This window comes from Rhinolophus sinicus, chromosome 3, assembly GCF_057876585.1.
Source record: "Rhinolophus sinicus isolate RSI-liver-muscle chromosome 3, RSI-T2T, whole genome shotgun sequence".
Lineage (NCBI taxonomy): Eukaryota > Metazoa > Chordata > Mammalia > Chiroptera > Rhinolophidae > Rhinolophus > Rhinolophus sinicus.
The window spans coordinates 49306304-49327117 of record NC_142503.1 but is presented as its reverse complement, the minus strand read 5'-3'; the positions used below and the strand labels follow the sequence as shown (position 1 = coordinate 49327117).

The 20814-nt window shown below is 41.1% G+C and overlaps 1 protein-coding gene and 1 non-coding gene across 3 annotated transcripts; both read left to right on the top strand.

Annotated features, from left to right (window-relative positions):
* The first annotated feature begins 17 nt into the window (after window positions 1-17).
* On the top strand, window positions 18-20163 carry ZBED3 (zinc finger BED-type containing 3). 2 transcript variants are annotated; one of them, XM_074328810.2, is made up of 4 exons: window positions 47-153; window positions 2119-2172; window positions 7274-7408; window positions 15213-20163. In XM_074328810.2, exon 4 carries the CDS (start codon window positions 15227-15229, stop codon window positions 15917-15919), a length of 693 nt encoding a protein of 230 aa, XP_074184911.1. In that variant the 5' UTR covers window positions 47-153; window positions 2119-2172; window positions 7274-7408; window positions 15213-15226; the 3' UTR covers window positions 15920-20163. The 2 variants fall into 2 exon arrangements, with proteins under 2 accessions (XP_019583714.2, XP_074184911.1); XM_019728155.3 differs by lacking the exon at window positions 2119-2172 and having other exon boundaries at window positions 18-153.
* On the top strand, window positions 5439-5567 carry LOC141570951 (small nucleolar RNA SNORA47). Its single transcript, XR_012495388.1, has one exon. It is a non-coding gene; the product is annotated as a small nucleolar RNA SNORA47 (small nucleolar RNA).
* Window positions 20164-20814: the final 651 nt, after the last annotated feature.

Below are 20814 nucleotides of genomic sequence, written 5' to 3'. Positions count from 1 at the left end.
CTTTCATCCCACAAACACATGAATTGAGCGCTGTTTCTTTAAGGGGGACGAGCGGAGGTTTCCGCACAGGACAAAATGTCTGCGAGGATCCTGGACTGGATCGGCGACACCACACTCCCAGCACGCCTCCCGCCACGCTCCGGGGACGATGGAGTGAGTGTGGGCCTCCAGGCTCGCTCAGCGCGGCCAGCGCGAGGCCGGGGCTCCCAGAGGCCCCATTGGGGGGTCGCGGTCGGGTGGGGGGCAGGGGGTGATGGGGTCGCTGGCTTAGGGACCAGCCCCGGGCCTCCCGGACCCAGGTGAGCCTGCGAACCGCAAACACCGCAGGCTTGCTTGGGCATGGGGTGCTGGTCGCGCCCTTCCTTCGCTGTGATCAGGTTGTCCGTATTGTAAAAGATGCATTTGGCCTCAGATTCTGCATAAAGGCCGCTGTTTAATTTCTTTCAGCACCTCATGGCTGCTCCTTTTCTATAGTCTCCCCTCAAAAAAGTTGTTCGGGAATATCGAAAATCATCTGCTCTCTATTAAAATTGCCTTATTCAGTCAAGACTTTTAACAGTGTCCAAGTGGTTGGGTGCCCTCTCTCTCTAATTGAGACTTTCTTAATGTTTTCCACTTTTGGGGAGGAAAAACCGGAATGCAAGCCAGATGCTCAAACGAGAATCCCTACCCCCACCTCCATGGTGCTCAAACAAAAGAATTTTCTGATCCTTTCAGAATAGTATACAGGAGCAATTTGCTGTAATTACTTACACTAACCAAATGCCTGAAGCTTACCAAGCAAACTTATTTTTCCCTTCATGAAAAAAAAAAGTACCTGCTACCATCTGAACTTCTAATTAGTCCAGACTACAAAGCTATAGGGTGTTTAATAGAAACTGTTGTAGAAATAGGTTAATAAATTGACATAATTAGGATGATTATTTTCTGCACTTTTCATTAATGTTATTTGTACACCCTTTTTGGCCAAAAAATAGCTTGAGGCAATACATTACAAAAAATATTCAACAATGTGTTAAAAAGGCCAAGAGCCAAAACCAGGTGATTCTCAATTGTAAAATCTTTGTGTTAAGCCCTTCAAAGTGCAGCTTAAAACCCCTCCAATTCATACAAAATTATGCTTTTCACAGATAAAATTAATAACACCTTTATTTTTAGGGACATATATAATAAATAATGTAGGCCTGAAATAAAGGTCCACTTTAGGGCAGAAGACTTTATAATTTTCATTTTAAAAAATGCATTAATAGAGAATACTTGTTAGCCTTTTAGCTAATGGTAGAGGTATCTAAGAGTTCAGCTTACGACATTTAAAGAACATCTCTGATTCACCAGATAAATAGCTCTGAGTGCACTAAATTTTTTACAGTCCATGTTTAATAACCTTTTTCCACATATTTTCACTTGACCCTTTATTCCCTGACCCATGTATCCACTTTACAGTTCGGAGGAATTTTTTACTTGCTTTTTAACTTCAGTTAAGTCTTCACCCTGGTGATTCCAGACTAATTTTTCTAATTGTCTGGATCTGTTTATGAATAGATTAATACATGGCTGTAAACTAATACTGCAACAAAGATGGACAGGTAACAGATGAATAAATTGTATTTTCCTTGATACATGGATTGTCAAGGCTAATTATTTGTTTTAATTATTTTCTGCTTTAAGTTACTGGTGGATGAAGTAAATGAAAATGTTTTCAGTGTTTCCATACAAGTCTGTGTAGATTTCACATTAGTATTAATTCCTTACCTAAGATCCAAATTCAACCTACACATAATTGTTTGTAACTCTGGCAGATTAATCCTACTGAAGCAAGTATCTTTGACTATGGAAAGACAGATAGAGCTGTAATTTATTTGTTATTTCCTTTTGAGAATATTACCTGGTTCTCTGGCCTTTAGCATGTCTAACATTTTCTATGTGTACAAGCATAAGTATAAAATAATAAAATTAACTTTAATGGACGGTTTATAGGATGATTCACAATGTTGTACACTGTGTGTGTATATACTCATATTTACACCAATTATTCATCCAGGTTTTGACTTCTTCCCTTATTCTCTATATTAGTATTCAGGGAGATCATACTGACGAATCTGGGTTTTAATCTGATAGGTTATTGGAAGACTAGAACTTCAGAGAACTTCAAATAGAACTTCAAATGTACAGGTAATTAAACTTAATTAAATCCATTTTAGATAATGGATACTTAATGAAACTCACAGGAGAGTTTAGAGGTATTATACCAACAATATTACTCTCTCCTTTTCCATGGAATAACTTCTTAGCCTATTTTTCCCCTGAAAGTGGACTCAGAATTTTCCACTGTTAAATTAGTTTCATGCTAGCAGTGATTTTATTTAGTTTCAAGAAATTTTATTTTAAAATATGAGCCTGGAAGCCTGTTAATGACTAAAGCATTGGCATTTTATGAGTCAGCACCAGTGGTAATATGTTTTAATGAATTTTGTACCCAAAGGATGGTGGGGAAGGGCAGGGATGCTGAAGCGGCAGTGTCTGCATGAACCTCTGTTAGAGCCCCCAAAGCCCACCCTTCCCCCACGGTGGACACTGTGTGATGGAATTCACTCTCACATGAACCTTCATCATGGGAATCAGAATTATTGCTGGAAGCATCTCTCACCATCAGACAGAGCTTCCAGAGAGCAGGAACTAACTTCTGGGCAGTAAGCACGTGCCTGACCCTGAGCTGGTGCACAATGAGCATTGGAATGAAAGAGTGGATGGACTGAATGGATGTAAGCAAAATTAATCACAGTCATTAGTACCTTTCTGGTAGTTTAAAAACTGTCTCAGGAAAAAATTAAGGGAGCTCTTGTTTTTCATTTTATTCTTGTTTACCAACCATCCAATTAAGAGATGTGCATTTTTGTTGGTTACTTGGTAAGGAAGAAATGCATATCGCAGGATGCCAGCTAACCAGACCTCCTTATCATCTTCTACCTGAGGGATAAGCAACCTATTTTACTGAATGTCAATTTAGGAAGTGAAAATAAAATTGGTTGGGGAGGGGAGGTGAATCTGTGATTCTTTTTTATTTGCTTTTTGTATTGAAAATCCCCGAGAGAATTCTTCCAACATAAACTACCTTGCTGTACTGAATAATAGAATGTCAAAGAGAAAAATAACACTGCCTTTTAGCCCCTAAGATCTTCATGTGGGTGTTTGAGCAGTAAATAGTGGTAGCTTCTTTTCGTTCATGCCTTGAATTTATATAGCGCTGGAGAGTCCAACAGTGAGGTCATTTGCATTAGCTGATTTCACCCACCAGTTTAGAGGCAGATAATCTTATCATTTCCTTGACAGATGGGGAGCTGGCTCTAAGAACCAGAGTCCGGTTCTTTGCATTTATGCAGTGTCCCCTGAGTGCCTGCCCTGTGCCAGGGAGATGAGTGAGGGGAGCTACTCTCCCATGGCATCCCCCACTTCCTGTGGATATAAAATCACCTTCTGCTTGGGCAGAGCATAGCAAACCACCCAAAATGGAGCAACCCCACACACTGGGTTCCCTCCAGGGCCAGATGGCACTGCACTGTGCCACACAGGACTATCCCCTCCAGCCTCCAGAGTTACGGCTGCCTAGCCCTGCCTGCGCTCACATGCCTGAGGACTGTTTTATAAAATTATTTTTTATTTATGTATAGGTCCTGCCATATCCATACCCTACTAAATGTATACACATGATCACGTGCATGCTCTCTTAGTACCGCTTTTCTTTTCCTTCTGTGTTCACCTCTTTTCACATCCTTTCACATCAGCTGCCATCCCCTCAACCCATAGTGTGTTTCCCTCTTTCTTTTGCTTTACATATACATATCCTAGACAGATCTATATATTATTTAATAATAATGAGATCATACACACTTTTCTGCAACTTGCTTTTCTCTGAAGTTCCTCCAGAAATCCGCTTAGGTTATCTGTCACAACTCCGATCCACCCTTTTTTAATGGCTACATAATATTCCCTGGTGAGGCCATACATCATTTACCCAGCCAGTCTTCTACTGATGGGCAGTCCCTTGTTTCCAGTTTTTTGCCATTCTAAATAATACTGTACTGAAAACATCCTAATACATAGGACTTTACATATTAGTACTTTTAGTTCTGCTACAGAACAGATTCCCAGGAGTAGAATCCCTGATTGTATCTATTTTTAATTTGTAGAAATTTCCACATTGCTTTCTGAAAAGCCTTCACATCTCCACTAGTAATGCGTGAATGTACCCTTTTCTCTGCCTCCCTTCTAGCTTCGGCTGACAGACCTGTTCATTTTTGTTACTGTGATGGACCTACTGTGTTTCCCCGAAAATAAGACCTAACCGGAAAATAAGCCCTAGCATGATTTTTCAGGATGACATCCCCTGAACATAAGCCCTAATGCGTCTTTTGGAGCAAAAATTAATATAAGATCTTACTTTCTGAGAAACAACTGTATTAGGTTGGTGCAAAAATAATTGCGGTTTAGGGCCGCCCGGTGGCTCAGGCAGTTGGAGCTCCGTGCTCCTAACTCCGAAGGCTGCCAGCTCGATTCCCACATGGGCCAGTGGGCTCTCAACCACAAGGTTGCCAGTTCGATTCCTCGAATCCCGCAAGGGATGGTGGGCAGCGCCCGCTGCAGCTAAGATTGAACACGGCACTTTGAGCTGAGCTGCCACTGAGCTCCTGGATGGCTCAGTTGGTTGGAGCGCGGGCTCCCAACCACAAGGTTGCCGGGTTCCACTCCTGTAAGGGATGGTGGGCTGCACTCCCTGCAACTAGCAACAGCAACTGGACCTGGAGCTGAGCTGCGCCCTCCACAACTAAGACTGAAAGAACAACAACTTGAAGCTGCACGGCACCCTCCACAACTAAGATTGAAAGGACAACAACTTGACTTGGAAAAAAGTCCTGGAAGTACACACTGTTCCGCAATAAAGTCCTGTTCCCCTTCCCCAATAAAATCTTTAAAAAATAATAATAATTGCGGTTTAAAAGGTTAAAAACAAATTGCAAATACCGCGATTATTTTTGCACCAACCTAATAAAATAAGGCCTCATTGTTACTTTAATAGCACTTACCTGAATGTGAGTGATGTGCATCTTTTCACAAGTGTCCTGGCCATTTGATTTTGCGCTTAGGTCAGCTGCCTAACTCGTATTTCTTGACCAGTTTTATTGGGTTGTCTCTTTTTTTAAGTTTGTAAGAGTTCTGTATGTATTAGAATTGTGGCCAAAGATTCTAAGGCTTCTCTTCCGAGCAAAGATGGTGGACTGGGCGGCTTCTCTCACTCTGCACTAGCGGGGCAGCTGAAATGAGCTCGGGGGTATTTATCAGAGGTAGGCAGGCCCTTACGGCCTGCAGCCACAGACTGCTGGTCACTCTTTAGTTACTGAGTCTGAACAGAAGATGGTCCTGAGCCAGAATGTAGCTGTGTGCGGAGGACTGAGAAGGTGAGGCAGGCCTGTACCGTGCTGCCTTCCACTGGTTAAGACCTCCAAGAACAAAGGCCACCAAAGGTCCCTCTGCCACCCTTGGAGGGGCAGCGCTGTGCTGGCCGACATTTGTGGCGTTGCTTGTCCCTAGCTCAGGAGAGACGTCCCACTAAGTCTAAATCACCTGTGTGCCCCCTTAATTCTTATAACAGATTTATGTCTGTGGCATGTCTCTGGACATCCCAGGTTTTGAAGAACCCCCGAGACATCTTGCAGGGAGGTAAAGGATGACAGTAACTGGTCACCTCTGGCACTTTTAGGGGCACGTCAGTAATGATTAATCTGGGACTTTGGCACAGGTAAGAGAGTCTGTAGGTTATATGCAATTTTCAACCCCCAGTTCAGAATGTAAAGCGACAGTCTTGATAGTACAGAAAAACTTTTTCTACAAAAAATTTATTTTTATATATAAAATAAATATAGGGATTCATTATACTATTCTGCTCACTTTTGTGTATGTCCAGTAATTTAAAAAAAACAACAACAACAACAGCTCTGGAAAGGTGATTCAAATATAGAAGGAAACAGAATTGTAATAAGTAAGTAAGTAAATAAATAAATAAATAAAGGAAAAAGAAGTGTAGAAAAAATTAAGGTAAAGATGGATAACAAAAAACATTTCTAAAACTAACATCTGGTTCTTTTTAATTAAATATCATAAAAAAATTACCCTTGAAGGTGGTCTGTCATTCCCTCCACATCCCACCACTCCCCACTTTGGGGACTTGAGAGATTTAATAAATCTCTAGGGGAAATCTAGCCTTTAATTTCTAAAGAGCTTTTATACTAAGTGGTCAGCATGAGTAACCATATTCAAATCAATGCCTGTTGTATCAGAAAATATGTAAAATAGCTATTTCTATTGTTAGAAGAGGCCTGGTACTTGTCTTTTTTATTGATCTGGTAAGTTTGTTATCTTTTTCAAAATGTGAGAGATATGTTAAATGTCATGCCTGATCCTGAGTGGACTTGCTTGGTTGGAAAAAGAATAGTGAGATTTAGAAAATGGTAATTCATCTGTAACAAGACTATTAGCAATTGATTTAAAATCTTATACTAAATTCTATTGTTATAGCAACGTATTCTTCTTGTTCTCATCTTTGCCTTCAGTCATTCCTAGCTGCATTTAACAAAAGAAATCCTGGAACTTTATCATCTCATTGCTGCTGGTTCAAAACCTGACAATATGAGCAGGCATTGGCTATTGCACAGAGCATTATTTTCCCACTTCAGCCTTGATAGTCCTCCTGACATAAGCTCTCAGATGACCTCAAGAGTCTATCATGTGTTCTCTCATTATTCTTAAATTTTCAAAGCAAAATTTGTCTAGAATCACACATTTGGTTCTTTGTGAAGTTATTTCTTAAAGAATAACTTCACCTTTTCTATTCCCTCTTGTTTGCTAGCTTATTGCAGTGGTAAATTGTTTTCCTACTAGAAAATATTTTGCAATAATAGTAGCTGCATTGTGTTTGGGTAGCTTTAACCCAGATATTTTGTTGGACAAAGCAAGAACATATTGTTTTTCTTTACTTTTCTTCCTTAATTAAAAGTATTGACCAAGCTATATTTCTTGCAGATATATAGAGGAGTACATTTAGGTGGGATGAGCAATATAGAAAACTAATTTTGTTTTATGATTCAAGCACCTATGAGAAGGTCTGAAAAAAAGAACCCCAGAAGGACATGGTGTTACCTAATATTTCTAGTATCTGTCTTTAAGGCTGTTTAATTGAATTTCTTTTACTCAGCTATCTGTCCTCTGAATTTACTCCTAGCACTGCTGATGGTTCTTCAGAACTCAGGGATCATGCTGCAGCGCTTCTGCCTGAGAACTTCGGTTGACTGGAAATGCCGAGGCAATGACAGGGACCCCAAGCCCTTCAGGACATGGCCCACCATCTAATTTAAAGGTAAAAGTTTAGAAAGCTGCTTTGTATACTCATATTGCTATTTTCTAAATGTGCAAGTTTTAAAAACATTTTAATGGCTTCTAGTAGTGTCAATTTTCTCATAAGCACACTGTTTTTAAAACTGCAAAGCAAAGATACTTTTATCTTGAAAAAAGTACCCTCATTGAAACTTCTTAAAAGATTATTCACTACTGAACAACCTTGGGCACTTCTGCTCCTAAAGAAACAAAGTTTTCATTCCTAAAGCGTTATTTTCTGCTCCTCTCTAAAAGTTTACTCTGCAACACTGAGAGAAGAATACAAAAGGGGGCTTTGCTCTTATTCTGAAAAGACAATAACTTTTTTGTAGGAGAGCAGAGTAAACTAATTAAAACTTATATATACAGCAAACTTCCAGTCAAGATGGTGGAGTAGGTAAATAAATGCTCACTTCCTCCCATGACTACATCAAAATTCCAACTACATTATGGAACAATCATCACTGACAACTGCCTTAAGATTAGCTGAACAGAAGTCCTATCACTAAGAATATAAAGAAAAAGCCATGATAAGACGGGTAGGAGGGGCAGAGAAACAGAACAGCCAGGTCCCACACCTAAAGTGTAGCAATTAAGAATCTCGAATATCTCAGCTGCAGAGATCACTCCTTAGGAGCGAGGAGTGCCGGCCCCACACTGGGCTCCCCAGCCTGGGCCACCAGTGCCAGGAAGAGGAGTCCCCATCCCATCTGGCTATGAAAACCAGCAAGATGGCATCCCAGTGAGGAGGGCTACTGTAGACCCAGGTGTCCCTTTAAAGGGCACGTGCACAGATTAACTTGCTCAATACTCTCTCTGGGCTCCAGTGCAGCGGCAGTAGGGACATACGCGGAGAAACTAAAATGATTAGCTTCAGGGCAAGTGTTGGAGAAACAGGTTGGGGCAGCTCTCTCCAGGATGGAAGTGCTGGCATGTGCCATTATATTTTTGTTGAGCACTCCTCCCATCCAGCCTGCACAGGTGGACACCAAATCTGTGCTCTCCATTAACCTGACTAACACTGTTTGCCCTGCCCCGATGATTCCCTGAGATACTACCACACCTAACTCACACGCCTAGCTTGAGCCATTTCCAGTGGCTTTTCCATGTGAGTGGCCTGCCTCAGCTCAGGCTGCTGACTTTCCTAAAATCTCTCAAAGATCTACAAACCCAACCAAGCAGCAGCTGGCCTCAGCATGCACTGTACCTCTTGCTAAGCAGCTCCAACGCCAGCACAAACAGCAACTGGTCTCAATTGCATTGTAACTCCCATCAGATGACCCCAAGCCTGACACAAACTTGGAATGGCAGCTTCAACTAAGTGGCCACAAGCCTGCCACGAGTGGCAGCTAGCCTCAGCTCACATCGTGGTGCCCACCAAAGGGTCCCAAACCCCGAAATTAGTGGCAGCTGGCCTCAATTCACAGCTTAGCCTCTCCCAAGTGCATCCAAGCCCAGCACAAGTGGCAACCAACTGCAGATCACTTTGTAGCTCCCACCAGGCAGCCACAAACCTGGCACAAATGGCAGCAGGATCTTGGCCTGCACCAGAGCTCGTCCCAAAAGGCTCCAGAACCAACACACCCCATGGCCAGCTTCAGACCACACCAGAGCACCATCCAACCACCTCCACAAACCATACACCCAAAGGGTGGACTTGGCTGGCACCAGAGACCCACAAAAGCAACTCCCATTCCGTGAGGTCAGCCCCCACACAAGAGCTAATCATCTGTAGTCACAGCCAGCCCTCACAGCCAGCCCTCACAGCCAATCAGCCTGAAGTTCAGTCGCACACACTGACACACCAGCAGCAATCAAGGCTCAACTACAACAGGAGGGCACACACAATCCATGCAAGAAACACCCCTAGAGCACTCAGGTGGCCAGGGAGACTGTGCCACTGGTGCCCACAAGACAGCTACTACATAAGGCCGCCGTGGGAGACATAGGAGCCCTACCTAATACATAGGAATGAACACAGGAAGTCAGCCAAAATGAGGAGACAAAAAAACATGTCCCAGATGAGCACAAGGACAAAACTCCAGAAAAAGAACTAAACGGAATGGAGACAAGTAATCTACCAGATACAGAGTTCAAAACACCGGTTATAAGGATACTCAATGAAGTTAATGGAAGAATAGATGAATTCAGTGAGAATCTCAACAAAGAGATAAAACCATAAAAAAAAAGTCAGAAATGAAAAATACACTACAGGGAATCAACAGCAGATTGGATGAAGCAGAGAGAGGACTGAATCAGCAATCTGGAAAACAAAGTTGTGGAAAACACCCAATCAGAACAGCAAAAAGAAAAAAGAATTTTTAAAAATGAGGTGAGTTTAAGGGACCTCTAAGACAACATCAAGCATACTAACATCCACATCATATGGGTACCAGAAGGAGAAGAGAGACAGCAAGGGATTGAAAACCTATTTGAGGAAATAATGACTGAAAACTTCCCTAACCTGGTAAAGGAAATACATACACAAGTCCAGAAAGTGCAGAGTCCCAAACAAGATGAACCCAAAGATGCCCACTCCAAGACATATCATAATTAAAATGCCAAAGGTTAAAGAGAGAATCTTAAAGTAGCAAGAGATAAGCAGTTACATATAAAGGAGCATCCATAAGACCATCAGCTGATCTTTCAACAGAAACTTTGCAAGCTGGGGGATTGGCACCAAATATTCAAAGTGATAAAAGCAAGGACCTACAACCAAGACTACTCTACACAACAAGGCTATCCTTTAGAATTGAATGCGAGATAAAAGTTTCCCTGACAAGAAAATGCCAAAGGTGTTCATCACCCCTAACCTAGTATTACAAGAAATGTTAAAAGAACTTCTTCAAATAGAAAAAGGAAGATCGAAAATATGAATAAGAAAATATAGTAAAGAAAAATATTCTCACTGACAAAGACAAACGCTTAGAAAAAGCAGTGGATCAACCTAGTACAAAAGTTAAAAGGCAAAAGTAGGAAGATCATGTGTGTTTACAACAGTAAATTAAGGAATACACACAAAGACACATACAAAAGAAGTGAAAAATAATGACAAAAACAAATGTGAAGGGAGTGAGTAAAAATTATAGTGATGTTAGAATGAGTTTGAATTTAAGCGACCATCAACTTAAAACAGACTGCAGTAAACACAGTTTGGTATATATGGTAAGTACATGGTAACCACAAAACAAAAATCTATAAGAAATATACAAAAATCTGCAAAAATTAAAGAAAAAGGAATTCAAACACAGCATTATAGAAACTCATCAACATACAAGAGAAGAGAGGAAGAGAATAAGAGGAACAGAGAAGAATGACAAAAACACTCAGAAAACAATTAATAAAGTGGCAATAACTACAATAACTATTAATACTTACTTTAAATGTAAATGGACTAAATGATCCAATCAAAAGACATAGGGTGGCTGAATGGGTTAAAAAACAAGACCCATACATATGCCGCCTATAAGAGACCTACCTACTTCAGATTGAAAGACACACACAGAATGAAAGCAAAGGGATGGAAAAAGATATTTCATGCAAATGTAAATTTAAAAAAAAAGCTGGAGTAACAATATTTATGTCAGACAAAATACACTTTAAAACATGGGCTACAATAAGAGACAGAAAAGGGCATTTCATAATGATAAAGGGATCAATTCAACAAGAGGAGATAAGTCTCATAAACATCTACGCACCCAATGTAGGAGCACCTAAATTTATAAAGTAAATACTGATGGACATAAAAGGTAAGCTCAACAGTAACATAGTAATAGTAGGGGACTTTAACACCCCATTAACATCAATAGATAGGTCATCAGACAAAATCAACAAGGAACGTTGGCCTTAAATGACACATTAGACCAGATGGACTTAATTGATATTTTTAGGATATTTCACCCCAAAGCAGAAGAACATACATTCTTTTCAAGTGCACATGAAACATTTCTTCCAGGATAGACCACATGTTAGGCCACAAAAACACTCAATAAATATAAGAAGACTGAAACCCTGTCAAGCATCTTCTCTGATCACAATGGTATTAGACTAGAAATTAATTAAAGAAGACAACTGAAAAACACACAAACACATGGAGGCTAAATAACATGCTCCTCAACAGTGAATGGGTTAACAACAAGATCAAGGAAGAAATCAAAAGATACCTTGAGCCAAATGAAAATGAAAATGCAATGACCCAAAATCTATGCACACAGCCAAAGAAGTTCTAAGAGGGAAATTTACAGCAATAAAGTCCTACCTCAAGAAACAAGAAAAATCTCAAATAAACTATCTAAACTTACACCTAAACGAACGAGAAAAATAAGAACAAACAAAGCCTAAAGTAAGTAGAAGGAAGGCAATAAAGATCAGAATGGGGAAAAAATGAAATAGAGTCTATGAAAAACAATAGAAAAGATCAATGAAACCAAGAGCTGGTTCTTTGAAAAGTCACTGGACTCATCAAGAAAAAAAAAAAGAGAGAGGGCCCAAATAAATAAAATCAGAGAGGAAAGAGAAGTGACAACTGACACAATAGAAATACAAAGGATTATAAGGAAATACTACAAACAATTATATGCCAACAAATTGGACAACCTGGAAGAAATGGATAAATTCCTAGAAACATATAATCTTCCGTGGCTGAATCAGGAAGAAACAGAAACACTGAACAGACTGATAACTACTAATGAAACTGAATCAGTAATCAAAAATCTCCCAATAAACAAAAGTCCTTGACCAGATGGCTTCACAGGTGACTTTACAAAACATTCAAAGAAGAATTAATACCTAGCCTCAAACTATTCCAAAAAATTAAAGAGGAGGGAAGGCTCCTAAAATCATTTTGTGAGACCAGCATTACCCTGATACCAAAACCACACAAAGACACTATAAAAAAAGAAAATTACAGGCCAATATCTCTGATGAACATAGATGCAGAAATCCTCAAAATATTAGCAAACTAAATTCAGCAATACATTAAAAAGATCATACACCATGATCAAGTGGAATTTATTTCTGGGATGCAAGGTTGGTTCAATATCTGCAAATTAATTAACATTATATACCACATAAACAAAATTAAGAATAAAACTCATATGATCATATCAATAGATGCCGTAAAAGCATTTGACAAAATCCAATATCCATTTATGATAAAACTGTCAGCAAGGTGGGTATACAAGGAATATACCTCAACATAATAAAGGCCATGTATGACAAACCCACAGCTAACATCATACTCAATGGTGAAAAGCTGACAGCTTTTTCCTTAAGACCAGGAACAAGACAAGAATGTCCACTTTTATTCAACATAGTATTGGAATTCCTAGGCACAGCAATCAGACAAGAAAACTAAAAGGCATCAAAGTTGGAAAGGATGAAATAAAACTGTCATTATTTGCAGATGATGTAATACTATGTATAGAGAACCCTAAATATTCCACCAAAAAACTATTAGAACTAATAAATGAATTCATTAAAGTAGCAGGATACAAAATTAATATTCTGAAATTGGTTGCATTTTTATACACCAATAATGAACTGTCAGAAAGAGAAATTAAGGAAACAGTCCCATTCATAGTTGCATCAAAAAGAATAAAATACCTAAGAATAAATTTAAACAAGGAGGTTAAAGACCTGTACTCAAAAAACTGTAAAACACTGAAGAAGATACAAATAAATAGATGGATATACAGTGCTCATGGATAGGAAGCATTAACACTGTTAAAATGTCCATACTACCAAAAGCAATCTACAGATTCAGCACAACCCTATCAAAATACCAATAGCATTCTCCACAGAACTAGAACAAGTAATCCTAAAATTCACATGGAATCACAAAAGATCCTGAATAGCCAAAGCAATCTTGACAAAGAAGAACAAAGTTGGAGGCATCATGCTATTTGATATCAAACTACACCACAAGGCTATCATACTCAAAACAGCATGGTACTGGCAAAAAACAGACACATAGATCAATGGAACAGAATAGAGAACCCAAAAATAAACCCATGCCTATATGGTCAATTAATCTATGACAAAGGAGGCAAGAATATACAGTAGGGTACAGTCTCTCTAATACATGGTGTTGAGAAAACTGTATAGATATATGGAAAAGAATAAAACTGGATTTCTTTCTTACACCATATACAAGAATAAACTCAAAATGGATTGAAGACTTAAATGTAAGACCTGAAACCATAAAACTAAAAGAAAACATAGGGGTAAACTCTTTGACATTGCTCTTATATGTCTCCTCAGGCAAGGGAAACAAAAGAAAAATAAGTGGGACTACATCAAACTAAAAAGTTTTTTTTGCAGAGTGAAGGAAACCATCAACAAAACAAAAAGACAACCTACTAAATGGGAGAAGATATGCGTCAATGATACATCCAATAAGGGGCTAATATCTAAAATATATAAGGAACTCATACAACTTAACACCAAAATAACGAACAATCCAATTAAAATGAGCAAAGGACCTGAATAGACATTTCTCCAAAGAAGACATACAGATGACCAACAGACATATGAAAACATGCTCAAGGGCACTAAACATCAGGGAAATGCAAATTAAAACTACAATGAGTTTTCACCTCACACCTGTCAGAATGGCTTTCATCAATAAATTAACAAACAACAAGTGTTGGCGAGGATGTGGAGAAAAGGGAACCCTCGTGAACTGCTGGGTTTATATGGAACCACAAAAGGGATTGTAAATTGATGCAGCCACTACGAAAAACAGTATAGAGGTTCCTCAAAAAAGTAAAAATAGAACTACCATATGACCCAGCAATTCCACTTCTGGGTATTTATCCAAAGAAATACAAAACACTAACTTGAAAAGATATATGCACCCCTCTGCACAATGCAGCATTATTTACAACAGCCAAGATATGGAAGCAACCTAAGTGTCCATCAATGGACAAATGTATAATGAAGAGGTCGTACATAGTATATACAGTGGAATATTACTCAGCCATGAAAAAGAATGAAATGTTGATATCCGTGACAACATGGATGGACCTAGAGAGTGTTATGCTAAGTGAAATAAGACAGAGAAAGACAAAGATCATATGATTTCACTTATATGTGTAATCTGAAAAACAAAATAACCAAAACAAACACAGATACAGAGAACAAATTGATGGATGCCAAATGGGAGGTGTTTGGGGGGAATGGGTGAAAAATATGAAGGGACTAAGAAATACAAATTGCGAGTTATAAAAATCTCCATGGTGATGTAAAGTACCACATAGGTAATATAGTTAGTAACAGTATAACTATGTATGGTGTCAGGTCAGTACTAGATTTATCAGGGTGATCACTTCCAAAGTCATATAAATGTCTAATCACTATATTGTACACCTGCAACTAATATAACATTGTATGTCAACTGTATTTGAAAAATAAAAAAAATTTTTTTAAATTAATATATACATATAGCGCTTACGTAGCTAGTTCTTTACATTTAAGAAGCTTGGCTTCCCATTTTCAGTATAAGTACTTGTCAGCTAGGGACCCATTTGATTTCTAAGAGAATTCCTAGTTAAGAAAAGAGAGCTAGACATTTTTAACACTTTTTTCCTAGGAACCAACAGTTAACAATACTGAAAAAGAAACCCAGGTGTCTACCAGACTAACCATGGGACTGTTTTTGTAATAAAAGGGAGGCATGGTGTTTCTTCACAGGCCAACTATAGTCATGGAAGTTGTGTTTGAGTGTGTGTGTGTATCTATGTATATAAAATTTTGTTGTTCTTACCTTTTTTCCCCTCGGTATGCAGACGCTGCAGAGAGGATGAGAAGCGAGGAGCTGGCAGTGACCATGGAAGAGACCCGTGGGCCTGACGATGCTGAAGCGCAGGGCGGCCCGTGTCCGGGCCTGACGCCGGCGCCTCCCGGCCGCCTGGGGGCGCCATACTCCGAGGCCTGGGGCTACTTTCATCTGGCGCCCGCACGCCCCGGACAGGCGTCGGGCCACTGGGCCACCTGCCGGCTGTGCGGGGAGCAGGTGAGCCGGGGCCCGGGCTTCCACGCTTGCACCCCGGCGCTGTGGAGGCACCTGAAGAGCGTGCACCGGCGAGAGCTAGAGAAGAGCGCCGCCGGTCGCTCGCCGCCGCCGGCCCCCGGCCCCGCCGCGGCCGCTGCTGCAGCCGCCGAGGGCGACTGGGCGCGCCTCCTGGAGCAGATGGGCGCGCTGGCCGTACGTGGAAGCCTGCGCGAGCGCGAGCTGGCGCGGCGCGAGGCGGCGGTGGAGCAGGGCGAGCGCTCCCTGGAGCGGAGGCGCAGGGCCCTGCAGGAGGAGGAGCGCGCGGCGGCCCTGGTGCGGCGGGAGCTGCAGGCCGAGAGGGAGGCGCTACAGGCGCGGCTGCGGGAAGTGACCCGACGTGAAGATGCCTTGGCCTTCGCCGCTACCCCGCTGCAGACTGCGCTCAAAGAGGAGCCCGAGGGGGAGAGGGACGGCTACGTTATCACGAAAGTCTTCCTGTAGGTTTTGGCCGCCCCCACGGCCCCATAGCAGCGCTACTTCAGGTGTGGTCCGCGGACCAGCGTCTTCAGCCTCACCTGGAAGCTGAATCTCAGGCGCTGTCCCTTGTTAAATAGGAATCTTAAATACGGGGCCTTGAAAAAACATGTTGGAAGCCAGAGCAGAACCGAAAATCACTTCCACTCCGCGGCCACCTGGGGTGCCTGGGGCGCAAGCTGTTGGCCGTTAGTGGGCATCGGTGCAGGGGGCGGTTTTCCTCCGACTGCCTTTGAAAAGGAGAGCTCCGGCAGCCCCTTGAACCTAGATTATTCGGAGCCATGTACCTAGTGACTGAAAGGACAGAAGCTTCCTTATACACCAAAGATTACCACAGCATATGGCTGTACACCAGCCATGGCAACCCAGGGTAGAGGGCCCATGGAAATGAGGATAAAGCATTTTACCCAAAAAAGAGTTTTACTCATTTCCTAATGAGTAAATCTTCGATGAACCGTCTTTGTCCAGCACCACGTTCTGAAAAGGGGGCCACTTAGTTTCCATAACTGCTCTTTACCCTCATCATCTCTAGTGCCTCGGCAGGACAATCTCAGAACCCGTTTACTCCCCTCCCCAGCTGGCACCACAATACCGAGTACACCCTATCTCACCTCAGCCTCTTCTTTCTAGTTTCAGACCCAGTGGAAGCTGTGGTCAGTCTTCCCACTTTATGCCTCACACTTGCCTCCTTATTAGCAAAACATGACCTCATCTTTCATTGCTAGGAAGGGCTCTTCCTTCCCCTTCTGTCTCCAGTCTTCACTTCTGGGTCAAAGAAGGCATCCCCCTTACCAGAGACAACCTCCTTATGTTTTCATCCATTCCTTTTCCTCTCCACTGGGTCTTGGCTTGTGTACTTCCTTTCCTCTGTCTTATTCCCTCCATTTCCCCAGACTTCCTCTTAGAAATGCCCAGTCTCCTAGTCTCCCCAGCCTGGAAGCTCTCATGTGAACCACCACCCAAGAAGGATCAAGTAGTCCTTTGCTGCCTATACTTCCTCCCCATTCTTTACTCCTTCACTCCATCTTCAGTTTTCCATGCTACACTGGATTCTTAAAAAGCCGCCACAATCTGGCCAAATATGATGACTTATTTCAGCCTTCATTTTACTTAATCTCTCACTTCTTGAAATTTCTCCTTTGGTAGGTGGAACTTGCTTTTCCTCCAGAGAATGCCTTTTCCTTATGTACACTGGTTCCCAAATGATTTTTCTTCAGGTCTGTTTTTTCTCATTTTTTATATATTGAAAAATTTCAAGCATCCAGAAAAAGTTGAAAGGCTAGTACAATGAATAGCCACATGTACCATCCACCTAGACTGAAGAGTTAACATTTTTCCATATGTACGTTTTCTTCCCACCACTCCATACATACATGACATTTCATCCCTAAGTATTTCAGCATGCAACATTGTTCTACATGATTACAATGCAATTATCATACCTAAGAACACAATTTTCTTCATCAAAATTCCTCACTTGTCCCAAGAATCATTTTATCTTTAAAAACAGGGTCCAAAGTTAATACAAGCATATTACTTTTGATTATAACCCTTTAGAACAGCCCCCTTACTATTTTTTTCCCATGACACTTACTTATTGAAGAGCCCCAGCCATCTGTCTTATAATGTCCTATATCTGTATTTGTCTGATTGTTTCCTTAGGCCAATTTCTGCACTTATTTACCTGTACAGCTGCAACAATCACCTCTGTGCCAGCGACTCCTGAATACTTCCAGCCTTGAGTGTTCTCCCTCCCACCCCTGAGGTCTGTCCATATCCAATTTTCTGATGCATGTCTCTCCCTCTGTGCGCATATCCTCTCGCTACTGGTGGAAGGGGCAAATCTTCAACTCTACCACCACCCTAACCTTTACTAGACTTTTAAAATGTATCAGGTACATATACACTTTACATGTATTACCTGACTTTATTCTCATAGCTCCATGGGAGGCATTAATACTATGCACACTTTACAGCTAAGGAAACACATAGGAGTTAAATAGCTTGTACAAGATCACAGCTGGTAAATAGTTGAGATACAAATCCAGTCTCTGCCTCCAAATGCCAGGCTCCTAGTGCTATACAGTCTCCCTTGTTACTCAAGTCACCTGGCTGACACGTTTCCTTCCTAACTCCAATTCCAGGTAGAACCATCAGTGACATTAACACACACTAAGCATTCACCGTGTGCCAGAGCCATGGTAAATGCTTTACAAGAATAACTGCCTACCATGCAACTACCCCATGACATAAGTGCTCTTACGCTCATGTTGTAGAGCAAGAGACAGGCTCAGGGGAGCTAAGTAATGTCTTCAGGGTCACACAACTACTAAGAAGCAGAGTGGGATTTGAACTCCAGTGTCACTGAATCCTACCCTAGGCCCCTGACCTACAGAGTCTATTTCTAAAAAATATCACACCTGTCTTTCTACAGATGCCACCTATCGAGCTCAAGCCCCATTTATCATTCATCTGCGGTTCATCTTACCATCTTTGTTTGCCCCACTGTCCCCTACCTGACACTCAACTTGGCCAAAAGAATTGTCCTGAGCCAAGGTTGATGTCACTTTTCCTGCTCAAAAGTCCCCCATCTAAAAGCTTCGACTTTGTGGCCTAACATCCACGCCCCCCACCCTGGTGCTAGTCTTAGTTGTCACCTCCCCACATAAGCTGCATTCTGCAGCCAAATTAGACTCCTTATTTCTCCTGACATGCCCTGGTCTTGGCGCCTCTATGCCTCTGTTCATCTTCCTCTACTTAAAAATGTCCTTCAATCTCTGAGTATGAAAAACTACTCATTTTTCTAAGACCATGCCCAAATTGGACGACCTGCATGAAGCTTTCCTTTGGTTCCTCCTCGTTTAGAGATGATTCCTTACTTCTCCAGACTCTCATACCATTTCGTATCTCACAACTTAGAACAGGCCATCTAGCATGTGGCTATGTGAGTTCTCGTCTCATCTCTCTTGCCAGACCTGAAGGCCTTGGGGTTAGGGATGGAGTTCACTCATCCTACTCCCACAATGCCTTGCATATAACTGCTTAATAAATATTTGAGGCACCAAACCTACTCAATGTGTTTAAGATTTTTACAAATTAGTTTTCTCATAATTATTAATACAACTATTCATTTATCTTTAATTCTGAGTAGAATTCATAACAAAAATAATAGCCTATAAGGAAATTGCAGTAATAATTTTTAAAGCTCTTTAGTCAATACAGATTTAATAAGTGTCAGTTATTGGGCTGTTTGATTTGAATCTAATCAACTAGCATGTCATTATCAGGAATGTTTTTCTTAAAACTATTTTTTTCATTACACAAGTAACACAAATGCAATGCCCCAATCTGCAGAACAGCAGGAAAAAAATACCATACCCCCACAGTCCTGACACTTTGGTAAAAGTTCTAGTAATATTTTAATGTATTTTATTCGTCTATCTTTTGCAATTTTTACATTACTCTAATAATAGTATAAGTTATCTCTCAAGTACTGACATTTAACTTCATGTGGATTTATAAGTTGGGCTATAAGATCTGAATTTGCACATTTTAGAAGAAAAAATATTTTACAAACGTTACTCTTCTATTTCACCAATTGTTAGAACAATTAAAATAAGCAATGATTTGCTTTTAGAATCTTAACTGCTCCCTCAAGAAAGATGGCTAATGGGAGCCCGAATAGTCTGTTCAGGGGCGGGGAGAACAGTTAGCCTGACTGATGACTGAGTGCTGGTTTGGGGAGTTAACACGTTGCGTACAGCAGGGTTTAAATCCCTCATACCCCTCTGTTCCGGCAGGTTTTTAAAAGAAACTACTTTAAAATGCACTCTTCTCTTTAAAGCGTAAATGCTTCTATGTCATTTATTATTTTTCTATGGAATTTTTTAGGATTTACTCACCTATGATGTTAGTAATCCCTCCTGGTGTGATACTGCAGAAAGCAGTTTCCTTTGTTATTAACGAAACACAAATAATTCAATAAAATGTGCAAAGTAAAAAGAGTCAACAGTAAAAACGAGAATTCTCGTTATCCGTCCTTAACGCATGGCTCAGAAAAAAACGAAGATTCTCGTGATCCGTACGCAACGTGTTAAGGGACGACGTTTTACTTTCTGCTTTATACACTATTGCATTGTTGTAATTTTTCATACCAAACATGAATTACTTTTATAATAAAAAATTACTTTTTGCAAATGAAGAAGCCTTACCATCAGCATTCAGCTTCCTTAATTTAAAATTAACAAAACCTCTACCACAAGGGCTGACATAATCCCCACTTCCAGAAAAGCCTTGAAAGAAATGTAGCCCTTGTCCCGTCCAAGTCCATCATTTGACAGGAGAAAAATGAGTCCGAGTGGCTTGTCCACTATCCGGAGATAGTGGCTATGATGGCTCACATGACTCCAGCCTCCTCAACAGATATTCTACTTCCTTGGCCTTCAGTGCTCTGCTGGCTCTCCCGGCAAAGCACACAGCTATCAGGACCAACCAGCGGAGCTGGCATCTCGATGTCAGCTAAGCAGTGGGGAGTGGAGAGTGCACGGGTGGGTTCCAGGGATTGCTTCATCCTCTCTGGTTGTGACACAGCCTGATCAGTGAGTTGTCACTAGTGGTGGCTGACAGTAATACACCCCACCTGTATCAGTAAGGCTTCCCTGATTTTTGTACCTGGATTTGCTAATAGCAGCACAGGTGCTGCCTCTGAGAGCAACGCATGCATTGCACTAGCACGGTGAACGGCTGGACTGCCCTGAACCCAACTCCTGAACTACTACGGTGTAAAGTGATCAGTCGCTTCCTTAAGTTGAAATTTGGCAGGGAGAAGGGAGTATGGATAAAGAGGGTAATGACCAAGCTTG

Bases quoted from the DNA above. Each gene is read 5' to 3' on its own strand.
- ZBED3 (XM_019728155.3), top strand. From the start codon at position 15,227: ATGAGAAGCGAGGAGCTGGCAGTGACCATGGAAGAGACCCGTGGGCCT.